Source organism: Leptopilina boulardi, unplaced genomic scaffold (genome assembly GCF_019393585.1).
Source record: "Leptopilina boulardi isolate dan_hultmark-lab unplaced genomic scaffold, ZJU_Lbou_2.1 LbouV2_302, whole genome shotgun sequence".
In the NCBI taxonomy this organism is placed as follows: domain Eukaryota; kingdom Metazoa; phylum Arthropoda; class Insecta; order Hymenoptera; family Figitidae; genus Leptopilina; species Leptopilina boulardi.
Window position 1 is genome coordinate 45571 of NW_026137866.1, and position 19313 is coordinate 64883.

At 26.8% G+C, this 19313-nt stretch overlaps 3 protein-coding genes across 6 annotated transcripts in view; 2 read left to right on the top strand and 1 right to left on the bottom strand.

Annotated features, from left to right (window-relative positions):
* The first annotated feature begins 245 nt into the window (after positions 1 to 245).
* Positions 246 to 7195, top strand: LOC127282741 (hydroxypyruvate reductase-like). Its single transcript, XM_051307207.1, has 7 exons — positions 246 to 403; positions 691 to 831; positions 2640 to 2791; positions 3372 to 3724; positions 4691 to 4909; positions 5923 to 6354; positions 6517 to 7195. The coding sequence occupies exons 2-7, from the start codon at positions 697 to 699 to the stop codon at positions 6762 to 6764; spliced, it is 1539 nt and encodes a 512-aa protein (XP_051163164.1). The 5' UTR covers positions 246 to 403; positions 691 to 696; the 3' UTR covers positions 6765 to 7195.
* The window catches only part of LOC127282743 (uncharacterized), a 33647-nt gene continuing 21469 nt past the window's right edge, over positions 7136 to 19313 (bottom strand). The window contains exons 1-5 of one of the 4 annotated variants that reach the window (XM_051307211.1): positions 9363 to 9633; positions 8918 to 9023; positions 8596 to 8811; positions 8320 to 8523; positions 7136 to 7633 (exon numbers count right to left, since the gene is read on the bottom strand). In XM_051307211.1, coding sequence (XP_051163168.1) covers positions 7631 to 7633; positions 8320 to 8523; positions 8596 to 8811; positions 8918 to 9023; positions 9363 to 9514 — 681 coding nt within the window. In that variant the 5' untranslated portion in view covers positions 9515 to 9633 and the 3' untranslated portion in view covers positions 7136 to 7630. Of the gene's footprint in view, positions 8120 to 8319; positions 8524 to 8595; positions 8812 to 8917; positions 9024 to 9362; positions 9634 to 19313 lie in introns of those variants that run through there. The other 3 variants (XM_051307210.1, XM_051307214.1, XM_051307213.1) reach the window with 3 other exon arrangements.
* On the top strand, positions 9819 to 16928 carry LOC127282733 (sterol regulatory element-binding protein cleavage-activating protein). The gene is made up of 12 exons (XM_051307182.1): positions 9819 to 10451; positions 10680 to 10847; positions 10920 to 11156; positions 11243 to 11423; positions 11499 to 11644; positions 11721 to 12810; positions 12919 to 13192; positions 13275 to 14305; positions 14373 to 14532; positions 14733 to 15056; positions 15126 to 15337; positions 15471 to 16928. The coding sequence occupies exons 2-12, from the start codon at positions 10732 to 10734 to the stop codon at positions 15648 to 15650; spliced, it is 3951 nt and encodes a 1316-aa protein (XP_051163139.1). The 5' UTR covers positions 9819 to 10451; positions 10680 to 10731; the 3' UTR covers positions 15651 to 16928.

Genomic DNA, 19313 nt, shown 5'->3' on the forward strand with positions numbered 1-19313 from the left:
CTTTCAATTCAGTCGATAACTATCAGTGCAAGTGACGTAAAACGTTTAAAAATTTTGTTTACGAACAAAAAAAAATATAAAGAAGATAATAATAAAAGTCCAGGGGTTATAGTGAAAATAATATATACGTTTGATTGCGAAAAATATATAATCTATAATTTCTATTCTTCGTTTGTGATACAGAATGAGGCTGCTAAACCATTAATTTGTTTAAGTTCAGGGATGTGAAAACAAATTGACAATACATGTTTGGGCCCCCCCCCCCATTTTATCAATAAAGTGGAGGGAATCGACTATAAGAGCCGTTTTGCAGTAGAATAAGACAGTAAGTGATAAAATTTACATTAAACAAGGGTTTCTAGATTTTAGCACGTTTCGCATTTTTTTCCGAAATAAATAAAAGGTAAATATGCGCCAATTCGTCATTATTTAAATAAATATTTAATTACTTAATATTTCAACATAATATAATTCAATGATCAATTAAATGTTCAATTAATTTATTGTGTTATTAATTACTTTTTTTGTTAGCTAATTTTTAATTCTTCATTATAATATAATAAATTTATTATTAATTATTAATTAATTTACTATAATTTTGTATATTTTTTTCAAAAAAATAATTGATTTTTCAAAAAAAAAAAAAAAAAATTGTCAAAGTAAACTAAAACTTGTCATTTTTATTTAAAGGTTAATATGCCAGTTAATATAGAAAAAGTTTTGATCAGTGACCCTGTGGATGAATCATGTGCAGCACTTCTTGCTGCTCACGGAGTTTCTGTGACTGTCAAATACAAATTATCAAAGGACCAACTTATAAATGAATTAAAGGTAAATTAACAAAATTTTCAAATATTATAGAATAATTTAGAAAATTAATTTAAAAATCTTTTTTTTATCATTTATTGTTAATAATAATTATATAAAATTTATTATTTTTTTACTTTTAATTTTTGTTGAAATAAGTTTCAGTTTAAAAAAAAAGATCGTTTGTAAACAAAATAAATCATATTTTGACAAACGTTTATTAAAATCAAACAAATCGTTTTCTTAACTTAAATATTCAAATGATATCAACTCATGATATGCAAACTAACACCCTTTTAGGGCGCTAGAATCTTCCTACGTTCCATAAATGTCTTTAGAGGGAAGATAATAAAACTTTTGATTAAAAAATATTATATTTTTTTAATAAAAAACTCTTATTTTCTTTTAAAAAATTTAATTCATTATTAAATTGTAAACGTATCGTGTACATATACCTATTTATAATTAAACGTATAGTGCCTATAAAAGAACAATTTTTTTCTCTATTTAAACTATTAATAATTAATAATAAACTCTTGTTAATTTTCATTATAATTAGAAACCCAAATACCAAAACAATTTTTAGGAAATTTTCACTTTGTTAAATTAAATTATAACTAAATTATAATTAAACACGCAAACTAAAATGCGGATGAAAAATTAGAATATTATAACATGAGAATATAAAATACAAAATGTAAAATATATAAAATAAAAAAAAAAAATTACAATATGAAAATATATTTATTAAAATAATTATAGTTTAATATTCCTTGTAATATCAAATATTAAAAAAGAAAAACAAATTAAAAAATTTAATATCAACAAATATTTTTATTTATCCATTTTTTTCCCGTGAAAAAAAAATTTGACTACCAAAAATATTGACTTTATCATCGTTAAAAGCCGCGGTGCCAAAACAAATTTTGAATACATACATTTAAAGTAGGATAAAAATTGCCCTGGAAATGGGTTAGTTTCCGAAACATTGATATAACTTCGTTTTCTTATATATTACTTTATAATTAAATTGGTTCATCGCACTGATGCGTCAAAAGTTTCTATTTTATAATTTTTAGAAAAAAATTTTACCCTCGACAAATGAAAATTATTTGAGACAAAAAACTAATTTTTAGTCCTTTTTTTAAACTAAAAAAATATTACTAAAACAAATAGTAATTTATTAAAAATTAGATATTTCCACCCGAAAAAATTTTACAAAATAAAAAAAAAATGTATAAAATTAGTTATTCTATTTTCTAAATAAAAAATTTCGCCTTTGTAATAGATTTCAATATATCCTCGGAGATAGGGTACAATATATTTAATACATTAGTTATTAAAGAACATGACCAAGAGGTCAGACTTCATTATTATTAATCGCAGATCCAACGTACTTAACTGGATTCGACTAGTTTGTTTTTCAAGAAAACTAGAAAATGGGGGGGTCGATGTACCACATTGTCTACTTTATCTTAAAGAACACATAATTTTATTTACTTCACCATAAGAAATTACGAGTTTCTGATATCGTGACATCATTTTTCGGACAATGGAAATTAATTACTATTATCTAATTATAACTTCCCCAGAATAAACTAAATGACTAAATAACTTAATATCAACATATATTTTTCTATACAATTATTTAAACATTTTTTTTTTACTATCTGAAATAATTTTTATTTTAATCAAATAAATAATTTCTGTATTTGAAACAAATAAAATTTAATCAAAAATAAAAATTATTTTGTTCAAGGAAATATTTGTGAAAGAAATAATTTGCAACTAATTTGCCAAATTACTAATCGAATTGTAATTTTGTTTTGTAGAATCACGAGGCCCTAATAGTCAGATCGGAAACAAAAGTTACAGCTGATATTTTAGGTTCTGTGTCGAATCTACGAGTAATCGGCAGAGCTGGTACTGGTGTTGACAACATCGATCTTTCAGCTGCCACGCGAAAAGGAATTGTTGTTTTAAAGTAAGTTTCAGGGAGCCAAATTTAATTTAACCTGCTTAGAACGTGAATTGGCACAATCGATAATGAGATGTGTTTGTTGAATATTTATCCTTCTATAATTATCCAGTCGTTATATATAAATTATATTAAATATTTCATATTTGTTGTCCAAACAAACATTTAGAAAGTATAAAACTAACTTTTCTGTTCCTTCTGATTCAAAATAAAAATTTTATTTAAAATTTAAGAAAAAAAAACTGTTCTTAAAGGTGCGAACCACTAAAGTGCACTTACATTCTCATTTTTTACTCGGCTAAATTTATTGCTCCAAAAATTTCGAGCGTAAAACATTAGAAGCTTTCTTTAATGATAAAACTTCATGGATCGTATAAATCTTGTTTAATTGAACCTTCATATATTTAAATCTCAATAAGTTTCGTTTTTTTTTTTATGACAAAATAAGGTTTGAGTTGAAAACGAAAATTTGCATATACAAATAACACAAAGTTTCATATAAAATGTTTGTCCCAATCAGTTTGGGGAACAACGGAAGTCTAAAACTCATTTCAACATAAATAATATATTTTTGATTTAATTTCAGTACTCCTGGTGGTAACAGTATCAGTGCCTGTGAATTAACATGTTCTTTTATATCAGCATTGGCAAGAAATGTTGTTCAGGCGAGCCAATCATTAAAAGAGGGACGATGGGATCGCAAATTATATTCAGGTTTCGAATTGTCAGGAAAAACGCTTGCAGTCATTGGAATGGGGCGCATTGGTCGTGAAGTAGCTCACAGAATGCAATCCTTTGGGATGAATATTATTGCATTTGATCCCATGCTACCAATACAAAGTGCACAGCAACTCAATGTTACCAAATTAAGTCTAGATGAAATTTGGCCAATCGCCGACTACATTACTGTTCATACTCCACTCATTCCTCAAACGAAAAGTGAGTTTTATTTTTATATTGCACCAAATAATTCTAAAATTGGGTTTTACCAAAAAAAATATAATAATATAATTATATAATGTAATTATATATAATATACAATTGTATATAAATATTTGAAGATAGGAAAATTTTTTTGAATCGCGATATTTTGCGAGAAACGGTGAAAAATAAATTTTCACAATTGTAGACTTTTTTATTATGTATGTGAAATTTCAATATACAGTGAAACTGTAAGTTATTTGGTATATAAAAAGTAAGAAAAAATGCATTAAAATATCGAAAATTTACAAGGTACGAGAAATTTTATGGCTTTATCATTTCAATATAATAAGGGATGTTGTGCATCGTAGTATTGAGAAAATATTACTGGGTAACATATACAAGCTTTTTTAAATTTTGAAAATGCCAGAACATTTTTTCCATTTGAATAATTTTAACGATATACATTTTTTTGTATAAAAATTCACCAAACGTGAAAGTCGAGGTAAAAAACAAATTTCGTCTTGGCCAAAAAAGAAATGTTTTCAAGACTGCTAAAATTTTCAATAATTGTTAACAAAAAGAATTTTTTTGATTTAATAATTTTAGAAAATTTAGCAACGGAATATTAACTCATTATTACAATGAAATATTGTCTCAATATTACAGTAGAATATTGATTTAATATTATGATGCAATTTTGCAATAAGACAATTAATTATAAAGCAATATTGATTCAATAATTAAGTGCAATATTGAATCAATATTAACTCAAATGTTGAGTGCTATTTGAAACAAATTAAAATATAAAATTATAAACAATATAATTACATGATTAGGATTAATATTTATTAATTCGGATTATTTATAATTATATTTAATATTAGAAGTGGGAAAAACAATTCGAATTTGAAATCTATACCATAACAGAAAAATTTTCGATATTTCAAAATTAAATTTCTGAATTACTTTATTTGGATTTAGATTTGATCAATGCGACAACATTAGGAAAATGCAAAAAAGGAGTAAATATAATAAATGTAGCCCGAGGTGGAATCGTCGATGAGGAAGCGTTACTCAATTCGATTAAAATTGGTCATTGTGGAGGTGCAGCATTGGATGTTTTCATTCAAGAGCCGCCAAAGAATCCTATTACTTTGGAACTTATCCAACATCCAAAGGTTATCGCCACACCCCATCTTGGTAAGCAATTAACTATTCCTCGCATTTTATTCCCTTCCCCTATATTCCAGTTATGAAGAGAATAACGAAAAGACGGGGGGGAAAAAAAATTATTTTTTTGCAACTTGTAGAATATATTAAAACTTATTTGCCTCAATTTCCCAACTTTCCTTTTTTTTTCTCTTATTATATTGAAAACTTTCAAAAAGTAATATTACACATAAATATCTTTACGACAATTTTAGTTATATTCTATACTAGATTTTATTGGCTTGCCAATTTGAGAAAATCATGTTTTCTGCTGCACTGCGAGAAAACGATTTGCTTCTGATTCAAATAACCTTTATTTCGATTGGTTTCATTTTATTTCTCTTATTTCCTTTAACAAAGTTTCAGTTTCCTCGTTAAAAAAAAACGCACTTTCATGTGCTTAAATTAAATAGCTTATTCAAGTCTATTCTTTTTTTTTATTATTATTTTAGATCTTTTTCTCATTAAAAAAATATCATTAATTTATTTACTTGAAATTTAATTTATTAACGATTTTTTATTTTTCTTAAAAAGATTTTCTTTATAAACATATTTCCTTGAACCAATTTTTAAACTTTATTTAAGTGAATTTATTTTTAAATAAATATAATGAGTTTGCTCACATAATATTTTTATAATTGATCAAAAGCAATTGAATGAAGAACAAATATTAATATTAGTACGACTGGGTTTATGTTTATCAATTAAATTAAGTGAAGGACAAACAAAATTTGTACATGCAATTCAATCATTTAATGTGCCAAGGGAAATTTATTTTACACAACTAGATATATTAAATATTAAATATATTAAAATCATTTAAAACTTCCGGTTAATTGACTCTTTCGATTATATATAAATAACCAAACCAAAGGTAATTAATTAGTCCACTTTTAAAAAAAGTAAACAAGAAATATAATTTTCTATATAATAAAATAAAAAATAAGAAAATAATTGATCAATAAAATTAAAAATCTAATTTTCCATATTCTTTTTTTTTACAGGTGCAAGTACAGCGGAAGCGCAACAACGAGTGGCAGTTGAAATAGCGGAACAACTTTTAGCACTGTCAGGAAAATCGACAAAATATAATGTCACTGGTATCGTGAATGCGCCAATTTTGACTGCAGCAATGTCAGAAGAAAATGTACCTTGGATTGAGCTTTCAAAGAAACTCGGTCAATTAATTGGCAAATTTTTAAATAAAAATCCAAAAGCAATTGTCGAGAGTCAAACAGTTGGGGCGGAAATGGAATTAAAAAAATTCATTCACACAGCAGTTCTCGTTGGAATTTTAACGGGGCAAACTAAAAATGGATTAAATCTCGTAAACGCCCCCACACTAGCCAAAGAAATTGGTGTGCAAATTAATGAGAGTCACATGGATAGTGACACAAGTGCAGTAATTGTGAAAGTTGATCAATATCAAATTAAAGGTAATTAATTAAAAAATTCTTTACATTCTTTAATGTTTCAGAATTCGAGTTTTGTATTTAAAATACTGACAAAAAAGAAAAGAATCGGTTTTTATTTGATAAAAGCAAAAAAAATAAGGTTAATAAAATTGAAAAAATAATTTGGCAAAATTTTTTTTTTAGGAACAATTCGTGATAATGAATCAATTCTACTGTCGATAAATGACTGTGTATTTAATAATGGAATTGTTCTTCGAGATTATGTTTCCCTGTATAAAACAAGCAATGGATTACAAGATCTCGCAGCTGTTGTAAGTGCCTACTCAGAAAAGGGAATTAGCATACATAGTTTAAATACAAACGAAAATTGGCTTATTGTACAAACAAACGTCGATACAACAATTAAAGTAAATGATATTGAGAGCTTTTAATCAAGTAGTAAACATACGATCATTATATATGTCCATTAAATTAATTCAAATTCTCGTGTGCTTCAAGTATATAAAATAGTGACGAACTCTGTGTGGAAAATCAAATTTATTTCAGTATTTGGATAGTCGGTTTAAAAATTAAGTCTCTCAATGATTTCCCAAGATACCAAATTATCATAGGAAGTGAAGAATTATTTATTTGATGCTAATGTAATTATAAACCGTAAATATAAGAATATTAATCTAATAATCTAATGTTAGTTTATAATAATGACAATGTAATTTTAAAACAATTACAATATAAAGCTAGTTTAATAATTTTTGTAATACAACTTAAAAGGATCATTTTGTTAATTGGAAAACAAACAATCGACATTCATGATTGTATATTTATTATATTAAATACATCCTTCATTGATAAGAAATTTAAAGTTGACAATATAATTCATTTTTTACAAAATCCTTATATTTTTTTGGAATTGTGGAAATTCTACGTATATAGAAGAAAACTTTAATATAAAATATAGTTTATTCATCACTGCTGTACTTTAAATCAGTCTCTAAAATTTTATATTGATAATTTCCTGTCACTGTATATTTGACTTTTATTACTTTCAACAATTGGATTTTTTTCTATTATAAAAAATATTTGTAATACAGTAAAACCCCGTTTATCCGAGGTCTCGATTATCCGAGGTGGTGTCCCAGTAGGAAATTCTGTATTACCTCTGAGTGTAGTGTACGTCATCTGAGTTATTTTTAATTTTAGTTATAATAATGTTAAATTGTAATAACAATTCGGATTATCCGAGTTTTCGCCTTATCCGAGGTAGGTCCGGTCCACATTAACTCGGATAACCGGAGTCCTACTGTAATTTATTTGAATTAACATTAATATCTGTATTGTAATAATACGAGAAAATTGTTAGTTGAACCTAAGAAAATCGATTAAATTAAAGAAAGAAATTAAGAAAAATTTGTATATCTCAAAAATGTTTTTTATATGAAGTTGACAGGTGAAAATAATTTAAATATTTTAACGGGTCTATATATTATTCATATGGATATGAATTTCGAAACGTTTCAATTATAAAAAATAGAGTTATAAAAATCTTATATTTTCATTAGCTTAGGAAATAAGCTATGTACTGTTCTTTTTTCTTTTTTTTTTTAATAGAAACTGGATTTCACTTTAATAAAAATTATCACATATTGTTGAATAAAAATCAGCCTTTTGCTTTTTTAAAAATATTATACGAATGATTAGAATTAATCAACAGAGACATTATATAAAAGAATTAAATCCGTTCATAACTGTCTTCTTTACAACCGCTACAAAGAAACATACATCCAATCTGTAAAAACATATTTATCGTCAATAATTTGTGACTAAATATTTTAATTCGAAGATTAAAAAACAAGATTTTATAACCAATTCCTAAAAACAAAATAAAATAAAACCTCTATTGAAAAGTTGAAAACGTTTCTAAAATTGAGAAAAAATTGAATGAACAAAGAAAGAAGTTTCAAAGAAGAGAATAAATTTTAAATTTACTTTGAATTGTCGTCCTAGTGTACACCAAAATTCATGATTTGGCAACATTTCCCAGCCCGTTGCTCCTCGTAAAAATTTCAAGGCAAGAGCGCCACCAATAAAATATATTCCAGCAAATACCAGTAACAATATAAAAAAGACAGATCCAGCAGATAAACCTTCTCTTTCATGTTTACACAAATGTGGCGATAACAATAGCAAATTCTAAAAAGGATCACACATTTTCCTGAATTAAGAAAATGTTTTTATACAAGAATAATATCACACTCAACTTACTGTAATTGATGAATTAAGTGATTCAGTATCAGGCTTAAGAGCCGTGGAACAACTAGGACAGCATATTAAATTGATATTTGTTATATTTTGCTTGTGTCTGTACACTAGCTTAAGAATCTTTTCATATTTTGTTTCCAATTCTAATTTACTTTCAGCAACAGTACCTAAACTCATCGGTCCCTTTTGTAAAGGATCATTTTTATTCCAAGAACACAGCTAAAATAACATTTATAAATAAATATTATTGAGTCATTTTCCGGCCCCTCTTACTTTTCAAAAAGTTCGTTTTTCATTGATAAACATTTTTTTTAAAAAAACTTACCGATACTGGACTTTGACATCCATCGTCAACTGTGATATTTGACAAAGAAACATCCTTACAGGGTTGTAACCAAAATGATCGGTTATTAAAACTAAGTTGTAATGGTCTGAAACAAAAGTATAAATTTAAAATTAGTAAATAATCATTTAAGGATCGTGATTGAAATAGTAAAAAATAGTACAGTAATAAACAACTGAAAGAACGAAATTTTGATAAGTAAATTATTGACTAGTTTACAACTGAGATAAATGTAACATCGTAATATGTGCACAAAGGTTTATTTTGTATCCGGTTAAGATTAAAACAATGAGTTATCACTAGACAGGCCACTAAAATTGCATCTCTAATTTAAATTATCAAGGTATTGTTCTACTTTAAATTTTGTCAAATTATTAACAGATGATTACGTAATGTATTTTTAAAGAAAATGTTACAAAATACAAACCCTTGTTTTGCTAGACTAGAAAAGTCGTATGCAGAACCGTCAGGCAGAGAACACGAGCATGGACTATTTTGAATACATTGTGAAGTCACTTGTGTAGATAATATAATTAGAAAGATTGTATATTTAACAAAAGTTACGTACTTTTCATCCATATTTCATGAATTTCAAAATTATTATCTAGTGATATTCTCATTTTACGCCTTTAAAGTACTGACAGTCTGTTTTCATGTTATTTTTTCTGAACGTGACATTACCGACCAAGTTTTGATTTATAGTTCAATTATCATCGATAGATGGACATTTTTCGCAATATATTTTCATTCGCTATTACTTTTTTGCAAATTTAAAATTCAAAAGTAATAGCCAATCAGCTTCATTCAAGTGACGCACGCGCAGTACATTTAACATCTTCATAAAGCTAAGACGAGAAAATTAATTTTCATTTTCGCCACGTGTGTGGACCGAAATAAATTAATTGCGTTTATGATTGGTCATTTGACGGAGACTTTGTGAATATTTCAAAAGAAATTAACCTTACATTGTCAGCTGCGTTGAATAAAGTAAAATTGAATAAAAAAAAGTTTTATCATAGTGACAATTAATGTTTTCAACAGCAAACAACAACAATGTGATTTATTATTATTGCTATTTTTTATCAACAAAGGAATTCTTAAAAAATCACTTTCTTTTATCTTAATCACGTTTCTCATGAAATATAGTTGGTGAGTATTATGTATTAAATATAGTTTGGATAATACTGTATATGTATACATATATACATAACAGAACGAGCATAACCTCTAAATCACATTGTATTATGAGGGCAAAGTTTTTTTGCGACTCAAGTTATTTTTATGGGTGTACCCTTTATACGCTGTTCTTGGCTACATAAAATTTTCGCAAAAATATATTACGAAACAAGTTATCACTATTGTGAGTTATCCTACGTACAACGTACGTCAATCAAAAGGTGATTGCGATTGCATGGCAAAAAAGCACTATTCTGATGCAACGAATATTAAGGAAAAAAATTCTTAGTCAAATTACGTTGTTGTTCGTAATCAATAAAAAAATCTACACTGAAAAAACGTAAGTTATTGTTTTTTTTAATATATAATAATATTTGTTTATTGATTGTCCATACTGTTACTATTTTAGTTATTTTTATTCTCGAAAGAATTAAATTTTTACCTAAATGGAATTTTTTTAAATCTGTCAATTAGTTTACAGTAAAAGTGACAGTTTAACAATATTTTGTATGATTATTATTTATATTATTTTTAATTTAAAAATATATTTAAAAAATTGATCTTACAGGTTCTGAGAAAACGAATGCAGTTATTTATTCACTAAAAGATATGTAGAAATAATGTCACGCAGTTTACCAGAAAGGGTGGCTGGCCTTTATTATGCCCACGGCCTATTTTGTTCATCTCATCCTATAATTGTTATTTCGTTTGCTATTTCTGTTATATTACTATGCAGGTAAATATATACAAAAGTAAATTCTAAAATACCACGTGACTATAATGAATTGAATAATAATTTTCTTCACAGTTATCCATTAGTAAATCTGCCTATGCCTGGAAATGCGCCGAAAATTATTGTCAATCACACAACATCAACACCGTCAAATGGTTCAAAAAATTCCGATTTATATGTTCAACAAGTAGTACTACGAGTCGCAGTACTGCCATGGTCGGAAGATTTATCTCTAATGGACGCTTTTCGAGGACCACTTTACGAAATTTTCAATCTCTTGGAAATTATACAAAATTACCAAGATCATGAGACGTTAGTCAAAATGATAAAAAATATTAACTGATCATTACAATTAAAATTCTAAAATTGTAATTAAGTGAAAATCTTTTTTTTTATAGGAAAAATTCTCTTAGTCAAATTTGTCTACACGTGGAGGCGGTTAAGAAAAGAAATCCTAAAAAGCCGGATATATTGCCGGAGTACAACTGTCTTGTTTTGTCTCCAGCAAATTTTTGGCAACGAAGTATTCAATTTTTTAATCAAGACACAAATCTAATTGGCACTATATTTTCTTATCAAGTAAGAACTGATTTCTTAATTTTTTGAAATTTATTTTATGATTTCTTTTAACACTTACGCTTATTAATTCTATAGAGTCTTCAGAAAGGAAAAATAAGCATTGCCGAGATGCTATTTGGAATGAGTTTAAAAGAAACAGGAATTAAGAGGCATCCTATTCGAGTTCGACAAAGAGTTGTTCAATACGCAGTGACTGTATTTTTAAAAGAACATGACACAAAGTATGTTACATTTTAACTTTTCGAAAAGTTTTTAAAATCTGTTTGATTATTTAAAAAAACAATCATTTTATTTCAGATTTATAGATGGTTTAAAACGAAGATTGACAACCTACTATTCTCTTCATCAATCCGAGGATAACACAACAAATCCGCCACTTACAAATGAAACATTACACATACTTTATCCAGGAGAATTTAATTATAGTGACTTTTTTCCATTGACAATGACATTTGTCGCTTTATTCGTTTACGTTTATTTCTCAGTGAGAAAAATTGAATTAGTCAAGTCAAAATTGGGCATAGCATTTAGTGCCACAATTACAGTAATATCATCACTTTCAATGACTGTTGGTGTGTGTTTCTTTTTTGGATTGACATTAAGTCTAAGTGGCAAGGAAGTGTTTCCTTATTTGGTAATTATCGTCGGTTTGGAAAATGTGTTGGTTTTAACAAAAAGTGTAGTGAGTACACCTTCGAATCTGGATGTGAAAATTCGTGTTGCTCAAGGTTTATCGAAAGAAGGATGGTCTATAACGAAAAATATTTTAACTGAAGTCACTATTTTAACAATTGGCTTATTTACATTTGTACCTGCTATACAAGAATTTTCAATATTCGCTATTGTCGGTCTATTAAGTGATTTCTTTCTACAAATGGTGTTTTTCTCAACAATTCTTGCTTTCGATATTAAAAGATCCGAGTTTTCTATTCAAAATTCAAAATATCATTTCGCCAATGATCCGTACTTTCGTAAACAACCATTCACAACAATTATATCCAACAAAAAAGCAAATATTTTTCGTTCCAAGTCACATCCAAAATTAAATGGAGTTGTTGGACCAACAAATGTGATTGCGCCAAATACACAAAATACAACGCCTTTGGTGAAAATTCCTAAACGTTTAAAATTGGTGCATCTTTGGGCCAGGACAAGAATATTTCAACGGGCATTTATGGTTTGGATGGTCGTTTGGATTAGTATGATTATTTATAATTCTGGCATTGTCGAGCATATGATTCATTTGAGTGATAATTTGAAACAAGACTCGGACATGGATGGTTATACAATGGAAAAACCTCAAATATTGAATAATTTTGTTGAGATGAGTACCGTGAAACCAATTTTAACATCTACTACCATGGCACCTAATCACTTACGAGATCAAGTAAGTAAAATTATATTACCAAGTTTAAAAATTAATTATCATTAGTTTAAAATGGGTAATTAATTTCAATTAACTATTTTTTTTTTGAAGTAACATTATTCTTTACAGAATTACGAAACAAAGAATATTACCGAAGAGTTGAACAAATTACGATCCGTTGATTTTCCACCTTGGAATCGTCTTTCATTATATCACTGGTCGACAATACTCTCCATGTACAATATATCAATGGCTGGCAAACAAATGATTATTCTTCCCACAATTAAATTGTCATATGCAGTTAGTCCTCAGATAGCAAAGCAGATTAGCAATCCTAATGATATTCAACAATTTCAATGGCAAAGTTTAGCAACTGCTGCTCTCGATCCTCTCGATTTTTCCGGTTTGTATTGAATTTTTTTTTTCCTATTTCAAATTTAATATCGTTTAAATCAGAGATTTTAATTTAAAAATATCAATTACAGATATGGAATTGCCGACGCGATCCGAGGTTCGTGGATTCAATACCGATGCACCGTTTATACCGACGAGTCCAATGGAAATATTTTTAGCTGCATTGCTTTGCTCCGTAAGTGTGATTGTTGTTGCTTATACAATGGTAGTGTTGTACCGATGTATTTGCACGAGAAATTACGCCGAGTGGAGAGCCAGTTGGCATCATCAGGAAAAATCATCGGATTCAGCAACGCAACTTGTGCTTGAAGCTGTTCCATTGGTACTCGATGGTCATGTACAGGAAGTCGAATGCATTGCCACCGATGGTAACACTGTTGCCAGTAGTTGTTTAGCAGGACATATCAGAGTTTGGGATTCAATATCCGGTGAGCAATTATCATTTGTCGATCGACGACAATTTTTCAGTAGTCCACAGAAAGAATTAATAAACATAGCTCATGATCAAGATGAATTAATGTCAGATTATGAAAGTGGTTCACCACCTTCGAGAGGCGAAATGGAAATTGCCAATTCCTATAGTTTTCCATCTAATTCAACGTCAATTCATAAACGTAAATCATTTCATGAATTGAACACTCATCCAAAAATGAGCCAAGAATTCACAAACAAGAGACACTCCTTTGGAAACACTGGAGATCTTAATTATCAAATTAATGACATTTCATCAGATAAGCGTAAATCATTAGATCTGCCAGATTTAAGACCCGCTATTAATATCAAATTCTCAAACATGAAGTATTCTCCTATTCAGAAAAATGCTGATCGAGGCTTTGATTATGGGGAACAATACAAACAGATCTTTGAGGATCACAGGAAATTAAAAGAATTACACAGATGTGACGATACGAAACAAAGGAATCAAAGTTCATTGAAAGTAAATAAATTAGCCGATAGTGTAATTTCTTTGAACGCTGATAAAATATCACAGACGTCGTATGTGCCTCAAATTTGGTGCATTGATTATCAAGAAAATTTAATAGTGGTTGGTTGTGCTAATGGGACTTTGGAATTTTGGGAAGGCACAACTGGTAGATTCAAGGTGAGTTAAGGTTTTTGTTAACTTATTAAAAAAAATTAAAATGTTATTATAAATATTTGATTTACAGTGCTTGTTTGATGATGCATCGGGATTAGGAATCTCAGCCGTGAAATTTGTTGGCAATAGAGTAATTGTAGCTAGATTAAGTGGATCATTAGATTTTTTGCAACTAGAAAGTTATAGCGAAGGACAGCAAATAGATTGGGGTTTCACATCTTACAGAAGAAGTAAGTTAATATGTATTTTTAAATGAAATTTATATTTTGTTCCGAAAGATAAAAATATTAATTATAAAATTAACAAAATTGACATTTCAATAATTACTATTCCTCTATAAGTTATGAATGTACTATCGTCGTCTACAAATTGTCAATTAAAAATTACTAATAATTTGCAATTATAAATATGCTAATAATTTGACTTTCAGCACATGTAAGAACGGGAAGTGCTGGATCGCCAATGGATATAAATAATACTACACAATCCGTAGAGGATTTACGATGTATAAAATTATGTTCTCATCGAGCGCATCAACAAGTGATAACAGTGCTCGATAGTGAAGGCGGACGAGTTTTAACCGGAAGTCAAGATCACACTATAAAAGTCTATAGGGTCGAGGATCAACTTCCCTTATACACTTTACACGGGCATTGTGGGCCTATTTCTTGTCTCTTTATTGATAGGATAAATCCTATGACTTCAGGAAGTGGATCTCAAGATGGTTTGCTCTGTGTTTGGGACCTTTTAACTGGTACTTTTTTTAATACTATTAATTTGATAATAAAAATTAATTAATTAATTAATTTTTCTATATTTTTAGGAACGTGTATGTATAGCATTCAAGCTCATGATGGCGCTGTGGCCTCAATCACTTGTTCTGCCTCTTATGTTATCAGTATGGGTCTCGATGAAAAACTTTGTGTTTGGGAACGTTTCCAAGGACATTTGTTACATGCCCTACCATCTCAGAGGATTTCGTTATGTTTGCAGCTTGTTATGTTAACTCATCATTTACTTATAACAAGTACTCAGGTACCTTCATTTTTCTATACAATCGTTTTTCATTCTTACATAAATATTAAAGAAGATAAATTTGAAAAAGTGATAATAAAACTTTATTAATTTTTAGGATTTTATACAATTTGATAATAAAAATTTGTTACAGGGTTCATTAGTTATTTGGGATGTAAGAACTGGAGAACCTGTTCGAGAAGTGAGATTAGGACACAAGGACAATAGTGTCTTTATAAAGCAAATGTTGCCACTTCGAGATAGTGTAATATGTGACTTTGGTAGACAGTTAAGAATAGTTAGATTTCCACTTGTCTCGGACAAGATGGATTAAATTTTTACAAATATTTCAAAATAATTGCGCAACTGAAGAAAGACTTTTTTTTCCAAAGTTATTTAACATCGAAATTTAAGAGGCTATTCTTATTTAAAGTTAGTCTTTTAGTTTTAGAATTTGATGCTCTGATTTTCAAATCAAGCAACTACCCAAAACAAAAAAATATCGACACAACGATATTTCCAATCATCGTTTCATAGTTGTATAAAATTAAAAATATTTTAGAAAAGAATCAACCTAATAATACTATTTTTTGTCAAAAAAGAAAATTTTTTAATTTTCAAACTTGTAAATTATATATTTATAATTTTTCCCAACTTTGATATAACTTATACAAAAGTAATATAATTGTTATATTTAACGCTTCCTTGAATCCGTCGCAAATATGGGAAATAATATTCAAGTGTAAAAATAATATTAATGACTAAGAATACAATTCTAGTATATTTTGAAGGCTATGCTATTATTGGAAGAAAAAAAAATAATTTTACGGTGTAAATGTATTTTCTACGATATATTATGAATTTTCGTCAATAAATTTACTCTATTTTTTTTAATTAGAAAAAGCATTTTCAAATGTGAAACATGTAAACGCGACATTTTTCTTTTGCATTATATTTCTGCATTTTTTCTTCAATCATTTTGATCAATTTTCGAGATTGTTTTACTTAAATTTTAATGAAAGTAAAACACAATGTGCCATTTATTCATTTTCACTTGTTAATCACAATTAATATTTAATTTACATTATATGCAAAAAATATAGTTACATGACAATTCATTTCTCATTAATTTTTATTATTTTGCATTTGCTACTATAAATGTAGAATATTAATAAAATATATTTTTAGATTATTAAGTAATTTTGTAATTAAGATTTTATTTTTATGACTTAATTAATAATTTCAATAATATTGTTGCATAAATGTTTCAGTATTTGAAGAGGCAAATAATAATTATTAGGGCAGCTAAAATATTTAATGAAAAAAAAACATAGTCTCAAAATGTATTTAAAACGTTATTGGAAATATTAATGATTCTTGACTGTGATGTTGAGTTAGAAATAAGTGTTAATTTTTATTTGTAACATTTCTTTTAAATAATTTTTAATGTCAACGCTTTTCAATTGTAGATCTTAATTATTTAATGTGTGGAAACTTTGTTTTAATTTTATTTTTTTGCGTGCAATATTTTAATTTTGTTTCTGACTGATAATGCCGCTTTTTTATTTGTAATACATTTAAAATTAAAATGTACGTTCTTCGAAATTTTTAAGTTATTTTGTTTTACTTTTAGATACTATACGATAATAAGTCAGAGGAAAAATCGTGGTCTGTTAGTGCCTTAAATATATTATTATTATTATTATTAAAATTTTAGAATGACACTTTTTTTATATTATATCTTAATTTTTCAAATTATGAATATCAAAGTTTATATAAAATTATATAATAAAAAATAATTAAGAATATGAATGCACGTCTAAATAATTACTCTCAATATGTAATTAAATTTTCAATTTCGTAATAAATAATTATTAATAACAAGATGGGAAAGTTGTTGATAACTCGTATTTCGTGAAAGATGTATTATATGTTTTATTCTTCGGATGAAAATTAATTTATCATTTATATAAATAATAAAATAATAAATAATTTATATGAGAAAGTATTTTTAATCAACACCTCGACATTTTTTTTAATTTTTAATTTTGCTTTCCTGGAACTGTTTAGTTATTGTTATAACTAACGAGTAAGTACATGTATAGAGATAATGTGAATAAATTTATTAGTATCGTTAGAAATGAGTGTGAATAAAAAATTGAAAGCAGTACTTGTGAATTTTGTCACTAAAGCAAATTTATCATTCACGTTTTCTAAGAAGACAATGAGAAAAAATTATATCAACTTTGTATCAATGAAACTAGAAATATGAAATTTTTTTTTTCAATAATCTTAGTTACTCATTTTGTGAAATTATGACTTAAAGAAAAAAATAGAGACGACGTATAACAATTGAGGAGATTAAATATGCATAAAATAGCGAATCAACAGAGATTACTAGATGCAAAAGTATATTGCATTGCAATATAAGAGGATTAAATATACCTGGAAGAATTGTAACGGTTATTGACTTCTTCGTATCTATTAAATGATGCGTCAATTAAAGGAGAATCAAAGCAGTCTGGTAGATTAAATACACACAGACACTTAAAAATTGAAGCACAATAAATTACTCATTTTTTAGCCAAAAATTAATTGCGAATTTTTTTAAAATTAATTGAAAGAGAAAAAATTAAATTATTTAAAATTTAAATTTTTGAATCTGGATTATAAAAGAAATTAATTAATGTAATAATTTAAGATTCATTTAAGTAAATTTTATAGGGACAGTTATACGAGTCATTGAGATTTAATCATAGATTTGTGTATTGTCTCTCCATTTATATATAACCCTAACCTTCGATAACGATGATTGGTTTGTTAAGTACTAAAACTGGGTCAGATTCATTTTACTCAAAGAACTGCACCTTCTAATTTGAGAAGCCTAAATAATACCTAAAGTAATTAAAACATTGCGGTGATAAAATAAAAGAAATTTAGCGTCAGATAATACCAGGAAACTGTTTTTATAAGAAATATAGATTAAGACTTTGTATGCGGCTCAAAAATTTAATTTTTAACAGGAATATTTATAAATCTCTCACTGCTTCGTATTAAATTAAAACACTTAATCTAATATAAAATTCTCTAAAGCTTTTTTATCATTCGATTGAATTGATTGATATTTGTGTTTTCTTTTTATTTCATTGTTATGATTTCATGCTTATTATATGTTCTATTTTGTTTATAATAAACATCCAACATTATTAAAGTTCAATATGTGAATTAAAAATTATTAAAAATAATTGATAACAAGAAAATAAAAATCCACTGTACACAATTAAAAAAAAATTTGTAAAAATTTTTCCAAACTTTTAAAAAAATTGATACATGCTTTTCAAAAGATATTGTTAAAAAATATTTATATATTTGTTTATATTTGAAAACTAAATGAAATATGAAAAGTAATATTAAATAATCTGAAAATCTTACAATGATCTAGCGATCCCAGATTATAGGTCAATCTAATAATTTATAATAGCAGATGTCTGATACATCTCCAAAGATTAATAACGATTAAATTCTTTTTTGTTGATAATCACAATATAATTCTGTGATATTACAAGCCATTAATTATAATTTTAATATAAATTTAATATCATATATGACTTAATTTACGACTGATAAATTTTATATAATAGAAATATATGTAATTGTCAAAGATTACAATAAAAAAAAAAAAAATTGTTAGTTTAAATGCATAATTTTTTAATTTCATATTGTTACTTATATATTTAATTATTATTGTAAAAAGAAATCAAAAGAAAACAAAAATATAAACTTTATCAAAAAAGTGTGATATTTGTTTATAAATAAATTTATTAAATTTTTATTTCACAAGAACGGAATTGCAATAATGCACTTTCTTGATTCATTCACGTGAGAAATTATGTAAATATAAAATAATCAGAAATTTCGAATCATGCAAAATATTGTGTAGATTATTTAAGATTAATTTTGAAATTATAGATTATAAGCTTTTATATCTCTAACAAGT